Source organism: Nicotiana sylvestris, chromosome 3 (genome assembly GCF_000393655.2).
Source record: "Nicotiana sylvestris chromosome 3, ASM39365v2, whole genome shotgun sequence".
Classification (NCBI taxonomy): domain Eukaryota; kingdom Viridiplantae; phylum Streptophyta; class Magnoliopsida; order Solanales; family Solanaceae; genus Nicotiana; species Nicotiana sylvestris.
Window position 1 is genome coordinate 16,080,229 of NC_091059.1, and position 7,416 is coordinate 16,087,644.

At 37.3% G+C, this 7,416-nt stretch overlaps 1 protein-coding gene across 2 annotated transcripts; it reads right to left on the reverse strand.

Moving 5' to 3' along the window:
- Positions 1 to 658: 658 nt before the first annotated feature.
- LOC104230606 (uncharacterized) lies at positions 659 to 6,843 on the reverse strand. Of its 2 annotated transcripts, none has more exons than XM_009783461.2 (16): positions 6,760 to 6,843; positions 6,625 to 6,669; positions 5,799 to 6,291; positions 5,511 to 5,604; positions 4,878 to 5,064; positions 4,534 to 4,789; positions 3,963 to 4,178; positions 3,793 to 3,879; positions 3,578 to 3,712; positions 3,139 to 3,252; positions 2,513 to 2,760; positions 2,339 to 2,419; positions 1,885 to 2,116; positions 1,666 to 1,764; positions 1,384 to 1,569; positions 659 to 1,137 (listed from the first exon to the last, which is right to left on the reverse strand). In XM_009783461.2, exons 3-16 carry the CDS (start codon positions 6,216 to 6,218, stop codon positions 1,033 to 1,035), a joined length of 2,460 nt encoding a protein of 819 aa, XP_009781763.1. In that variant the 5' UTR covers positions 6,219 to 6,291; positions 6,625 to 6,669; positions 6,760 to 6,843; the 3' UTR covers positions 659 to 1,032. The 2 variants fall into 2 exon arrangements, with proteins under 2 accessions (XP_009781763.1, XP_070026778.1); XM_070170677.1 differs by having other exon boundaries at positions 5,799 to 6,301.
- Between the last annotated feature and the right edge of the window lie 573 nt (positions 6,844 to 7,416).

Genomic DNA, 7,416 nt, shown 5'->3' on the forward strand with positions numbered 1-7,416 from the left:
TATGTCTTTTGGGCATGTTTCCTCAGATATGTTATTCACATGATTCATCAGTTTATTGACAGATGTCATGCATGACCTACCCCTATTTTATGTTTATATCTTAGACGTGTGCTTAGGAGTATTCGACAGTAGGACTTGTGCACTCGTCATTGCCCATCAATTTGGGTCGTGATAATTACCTGCTAAACATTAGTCATTTTGGCAAATTAAATTTGTTTCAAAATATTTTGCGTTTTAGACAATAAGAAGCCATTTATTTATTATTTTTCCAAATTTACCAATACTACTATAATAAGTGAAGTACTAATTAAATGAGACATCTAAAGGATAAATGGTGAAAAAAGAGAAGGGGTTCACGTCCTAATGGTTGATTTATCTTATTTGATCAATATATTTTTTAGGTGTGTATTGGCACGAACGAAAATATTTTTCAATTTTTTCATGTATGGTTGACTTAAATATTTTGAAAAATATTTATCTCATGAATTCATTTTCAGGAAAAACATTTTCCGTCATACCAAACACACCTTTAATGAAATGCCTTCAGATTTGACTAACTTTAGTTGTTTGTAGAATCCAAATACTGAAACTCAAAACGGAATAGAAGACGAGGAAATACAGAGGATGATATTTTAAAATGTATAAGACACAAGGTTCATTCACACAAAACAGCATCTGAAATTTATTGGATATAGAACTTTCATCTTCTTCACTGAATATTTTCCCCTTTGGGAATCAATATTATGAGTTGTTCTCTATAAACATGAAACAAAGGGTAAGAATTGTTCCCTAATTAAGTGGCTAATTTTCATCTTGTACAAAAAATATAGCTCCTAAGAGAAGCTAATTCATTTACATGTATAAAAAATGGCCTAAATAAGAATAACAAAAGACATGTTTTGCCTTAAGCTGTCACTGCACAGAATGTAGTTGACTAAAAAATTGGTATATACTGGCTGAGAGCACAGTTTCTAATGCTTTTAATGCCTCCTTGTGCTGTATCCTGTTTCAGGTCTTTAAGTATAAAGTAGTTTATCGCTCTGTTCGAATCAAGCATTCTTTAGGTAATCCGAATTCCTTTTTCTGCAGCATAAGTTGTCGTCTCCAAGGATCATTATGCAACTTGTAGTGCAACACCTAAGGAAACAAAAGGAAAAACATATCTCTCAGCATATTATTATTTTCGGAAAGATGGAATTATTGTCGATCATCTACATGTACTAATCAAGGCTTTTTCTTCTTTTCTATAGGTTTTTCTCCTTTATCTCTTGCATTGAGAAGAAAAAGAAAAACACATATCTTTCAGCATGATGCTAAGATTCAGAATTGTATTAACAAAACAATCTACAGATACAAAAGCATTAGAGAAAACATGATGTGTACCTGTATGAATGTGGCAAACACATCATCTTCCTCTAGCTGCGAAAACTTTAGACCCCAGTCCTCAACACTACCACGTAAAGCTTTCTGTCTCTCAGCTTCAAGCACAACTGAATCCCGATACAAGAATCTTTGCCAGATTCTCTTCACATTCGCCAATTTAAATTCTATTTCTGTTTCGTTAAAGCTCTACAAGAAGTAAATATACTATCAGTCAATCCTAGCTACACCTACCATGAATGAAGGGAAAACTTCTACATTGAACTGAAGAGAGTATAGAGTTACCCGGAGAATGTTTAATAGATTGGGTATTTCATCTTCACGTATCCTAACAGCAAAACTTTCGTAGTTGAGAAAATTCTCATATGGCAGGTATATCCCGTCCTGAGCATAGGGAAATGGAAGTCAGACACATAGGACATAAGAGTGAGCATTCAAAAAGCTTCATATGAATGCGCTTATCTGTCGCAATCCACTGGAATAAAGCGTGCAATAATAAACAACCTGAATCACCACTGGAATGCACCCTTGCAAAATACTATCTTCCATTCTTCCGCTCCAACCATCCCCAGGCATAACCCCACAAAAGACAGAACTTGCCAATTCCTCGTGGTAGTTCCCAGCACGTAGTGGTGTCACTATCACATCCTCTGCATGCTGCTTGCCAAGCTTACCTTCCTTGTTAAGGGTTGATCCAAATTCTTCGGCCACTTTTTGCCTTATGCCCATACTATACCTGCAGATTTCACCAACAGCCTCACTAATATTAAATTTTGTCAAAACAAGCTGTGTGCTAAGGATGATTTGTAAACCAACAATACAAATGGCCAACATGCTCTCTTCTACCAATAATGGTTAATGAGCGAGCTGTCAGAGACCCGGAGGTTAGTGTCTCGAACATAACATGGTTCACGTCTTGCAGTAGAAATCCAAATCTTATAGGCTTCAGATCACTTACGTAGCTTCTGGTCTTCCATTTTTATAAGCTGGTCCAAGATTTCCATTAAAATAGAAGAATGTTTTCCGCTTCTCACGAGGTCTGCACACATATTTGTCCAACATATCTGGTCATGACTCATGGTCAATATAAAATAAGATCTGAACTATCTCTGCATTTGAAAGGCAAAACTACCTGGACCATAGTTTAGCATTTAGGGAACCTTCATCAGGTCGTTTCCAAGCTGGAAGTACGATATCTTTATGTGGGTCAAAGCAGGGGTGGTTTCCTCTTCTATCTGATGAAATTGAATCCCAATTATCAGACCAATATGCTGTTGTTGAATGGTTATGCTTCGAGTTTGTATTACCCCAATGGACCAACATCATGCTGTTCCATATCTCTTTCGGAGCATAGCAAGCACCTTCATCCCATGAGAAGAACTGCCTTGACAAAAAAGAACAACAAAAAAAGATGAAATCAGTGACATCAATACCATAAAAGTTTTACTGCTTCTTTGCTTGTTCATTATTTTTTGTCTTTCTTTCTTCTATGGATGGAAGGGAGCCTTGGTGTAACTGGTAAAGTTGCTGCCATGTTACTAGGAGGTCACGGGTTAAAGCCGTGGTAACAGTCTTGCAAAAATGCAGGGTAAGACTGCATATAATAGACCCTTGTGCTCCGGCATTTCCCTGGACCTCGCGCATAGCGGGAGCTTAGTGTACTAGGCTGCCCTTTTTCTTTCTTCTATGGATGTTTAAGCATCTCTAAATTACTGTTTTCTACATATTAATATGTGGACATCTTTATAGAGATCATACCCAGATGTGATCCTTTCCAGATGAACGGTTCCAATAGGGATACTGTGTGATAATATGATCATAAGCCTTTTTATAGAATTCCAGCGTCAGAGAACTTCTTAACCCCTTGTGTTCCTGAAATTGATCATAGAGAAAGTGTATCCTAAGTACATGTTCAAGCCATGATATAGGCATGTCCATCGCAATAACAAACATAAAAGTAGTTACATGATGCGCGATATATGGCATTAGGATCCATAAACCGCAGAGTTTAATGTTCTATATGTGTACACAGAGCTTGGGGGTAGGACATCAAACGGAAATTATGATTTAGGTCTGCACGCAATGTGAACTTGTCAACAGTCAAACAAATCTGCTCACTACATGTTTTCAGAAAGAGGTATATATTGTACAGGTGATTTTTGACATAATAATACAGAAAAATAAAACACATCAATACCTGCATGCTCAAATGTGGAGCATCATCAGCACGAGTTATAATACATGAATCAAGAACTGGAACAAAGAAAAAATCTGCTTCCTCTCCATTCAATGTCCGATGAGGGCTAGCTAACAAGCTCTCGTAGAGTGCCATCTATGAAAAAACTTAAGCATAGTTAATTAATGTCATACCAAACATTCAATTGTTCAGTTGGAGTTGCCTAAGACTGTTACCTGTGCGCCATACAGCTGGTCAGTCCAAATTGTAGCATTTCTGTGATCATACATTCTGTTCACACATTCCAGTTTAAAGTGCCGTCCCTGCATTACCCAGGAAGCAAATAGGTATTAGAATTTTACTCTTCAATCGAACAGATAAGATTGGCGGAAGAAGTTGTTCTGACCTCTAGAAGAAGACTATTGAAGTCTGGAGGCAAGTCATAAACATATATGAGGGGCCTTCTCTTCTCCACGATAGCATCCAGATTGACAAGATTTCCTCCGCTCATCAAATTCTCAGGAACGATGACTTGAGCTGGTCGTAGCCAGTGAGGCCACTCTGTAATGGATGATACGACGGAGGGTACACTGCAATCTGCTCCGAACCAACCACTGCTACACTGCAATATGTAAACAAAAGGAGCTAGCGTTATAATAGACCATGTTAAAGAAGTTCTGCTTTTGTACACTCACAGTACTTTCTCAGTGAAGATGAAGTTGTCAGAAGGAAACTACAAGTTTATGTGGGTATAAAGAAGGGACATGTTTCGTACTTTGACACGAGGAAAATGACAAGGTGATCTAAAGGGAAGTGTCTACTAGACAACTTTCAGAAAAACTAAACAAAACAAAAGCCAGGTAATGAGAAAATGAGAATAAGAATGACTAAGGCTAAATTCTGCAATCAACATCTAAATCTCGGTCAAATACTTTTGAAACTTTCCTCGCACAAAAGAAAATGAGGACTGATTTTACCTGACAAAATCCACCTCGACACAACCCGTGGCCTGAGCATTGATTTATACAAGTGCTTAGAACAGACACCTCACATAATCGACCCCACAGACCATCATACTTGCAATCACACTCCTCTTTGAAAAGCACTTTGGAAGCATATGCTTCGGCAGGATCCACATTACACCATCCTCGTTTGCTACCATTGGTAGTGAAGACATCAAGATCAGCTTTTGTCCAGTCAATCATAGGAGAACCACCAGGTTCAGATGGAGGACTGAATCACATATACAAGCACTTACTGCCAAGATTCTTGCTATGCAGGAGAGCCAAATAAAGGTTACTTGAGAAATATATAGGCTTACTTGATTGTAAAGCCACATGCTTCAGCAAGTGGACGATTTGGGTATTTTGTGCCTTCTCCACAAAAGCACATTGCTCTTGTTGTGTCGCAATAACCAGGACAAATTGAGACAACCCAACGCCTAAATGGTTCCTCCTTTGGTCCAGGGTAGTTGCAGCTCAACTCCTGCCTCTCTGCACAATCTTCACCTGAAAAGATATGGCATGTGAAACCATAATCTAATTAGGTGCTTAACTACAGGTGCAACCCGATCAGACTCCTATAGTAAGAAAGCAAAAAAGGGATAAGTACTTTAAGAAACATGTGATAAAGTAAATACAGGAAGCCTTTAATTTGTATATTTCTTTGTAAGAGAGATATCAGTATTTGTCAAATGCCAAAAGAGTATTTCCTTTTAGGAGACAACATCATATCATCCCCTTGCAAGAATGGAAAGGAGATGAAACCATTACAATCATCAACGTGAATCAAAACTACCAAGTATTTGAAAGTTAGTTGTTGGCTATTCAATGCGCAAACTAAATGCCATTGATGTAAGGAGCGAAAAGGTTTACTGTCCATATCATGAACACACTAATCAGAATTACGTGTTCTAAGATAAACATTGATATAAGGAGCGAAAAGGTTTACAAACCAGTGAAACCATGAAAGCAGCGGCATTGACCCAATTCGCGATTGCAGATGCCTTGACCGCTGCAATCATTCCTGCAGCTCTTGCCACTGATTTGCTGATACCAGTACACTCATAATGAGCTAAATTATCTCGGGAAACAGATCAACAGAAACTAAGAGCAACATAACTTGACCTTGTTGGATTAGATACTAAATGAAGCATCTACCCATTGATGAATCTCTTACAGAGTGTAACTTACCAAAAACATCAACAGGCAAGAAGCTTTACATAGCAGTTTCACAAGCTTACCTCAATGACTTTAACTGCGGAAGTATTTGAATCGCAACCAGCTAACCACCGGCCAACCTCAGCCTTCCATGGAGCACCTCGATATACCACAGAATTGTGTAAATTGGAAGGAAAATTGACATTAAGATCAACCGTTGGGATGGGGCTTCTCGTATCAGGATTGCTTTGACTTCCTTCGGTTGATATACTGTCTGTTGCATTATTCTTTCTATCTTCAATTGACTTATTATCTTTCAGAATAATCTTTTCTCCTTCATTGGATCTATTTATAGGTACACAAGAGTTCTGAAATGGCCTAAAGTAGTCCAAGGAAGGTGCAACCGGGTATATGAATAAATGAACAACTGAAACCAATGTCACAATTGAAGCAACTGATGCCACAAGGGACCATGAACACCTCCATTTCTGGAAAGAGAACATGATCCCTCTCAAATCTTTACTACTTCCTATTCAAAATCTTGATTTTACTTAACACAATCTAATTCTTTTCCACCTGCAAACCCCTTGAAGCAGAGCAACAAACAGAGTTAATAACCTTCCAATACTCATAAGAAGTATGAAAAGCAACAAAATATAACAACTTTAACAGCAAAAGACACCAGCAAAAGTGCATTAAATAAAGCAATCACTTCCTCACTTGGGTGAGGCAATAACACAAACTTTCACTTAGAAAGAACAGATTTTTATTCAAGAAAGTAGCAGAAATATGTCAAAAATAGCAATAAAGCATTTCAATACTCGAGAAAAATAAAACTTCAGAAACTTTAATTAGTGCCCCAAATACAAGCAAACCATGTAAATGCAAGAGAAATAATGAACAACTAACCACTTCAGGATCTGAAATAGTAGCTTCCTTTGCAGGATCAAGAACCTAAAATTGAAGCAAATGAATAAGCAAAAACCCCATTAAATTACAGTAAATTTTAACATATTTATACTGATTTTAGTCAACCATACGTACCCAGAAAGAAAAGGAGGAGAAGTGGGGTGACATATGAATAGAATATGCAGCAACATAATATATACTTGTGCACAAGCATTTAAGCACAAGAGGTTTTTGAATGACTTGAAGGGTGAAATAATGAACTATTTCTATGGTCAATAATATATGACTATAATTTACAGCTTTCCTCAGTGGCTTTGACAGGAAGTAACAAAAAGATTGTTTTCCCAGTGTTAAACCCATTCTTTAGTTACTTTTCATATTGTGATTCCCTTTTTTTCCCTTCTTTTTCTTTTTCCCTCCCATCTCCTAATGGATGTTTTATTTTTACTCGCGAGATTTAAACAAAGTGGAGGAAAATTTTATTTTGTGTGTGATACAACTTACACTAGGTGTATGAGACATATTTTTTGTCTCATAGTTTTGTGGACCCAGTTTTTTGTGGACCCAAAATTTTGTGGAATATTAGGGTCCACAAATTTGTGAGACAAAAAGGAGACTCATACAACTAATGTCAGTTGTGTGCGACACACAATAAAACTTTTCTTAAAAGAAATTGCATTGTCTGTTTGGTAAAAATAGCATGGGCTAGCCAGTTTTCACACTGATTATTCAAAAATAGCCAGCGTTTGCAAAGTCATTAAAAAATGGCCACTATTTGCTGTAACACGGAAA

Bases quoted from the DNA above. Each gene is read 5' to 3' on its own strand.
- LOC104230606 (XM_009783461.2), bottom strand. From the start codon at position 6,218: ATGTTCTCTTTCCAGAAATGGAGGTGTTCATGGTCCCTTGTGGCATCA. The intron at 2,761-3,138 runs GTATGATCTCTA...TTGTCAAGGCAG, and splicing joins CTGGAAAGGATCACATCTGG to TTCTTCTCATGGGATGAAGG. The intron at 2,420-2,512 runs GTAGTTTTGCCT...ATATGTGTGCAG, and splicing joins AATGCTAAACTATGGTCCAG to ACCTCGTGAGAAGCGGAAAA.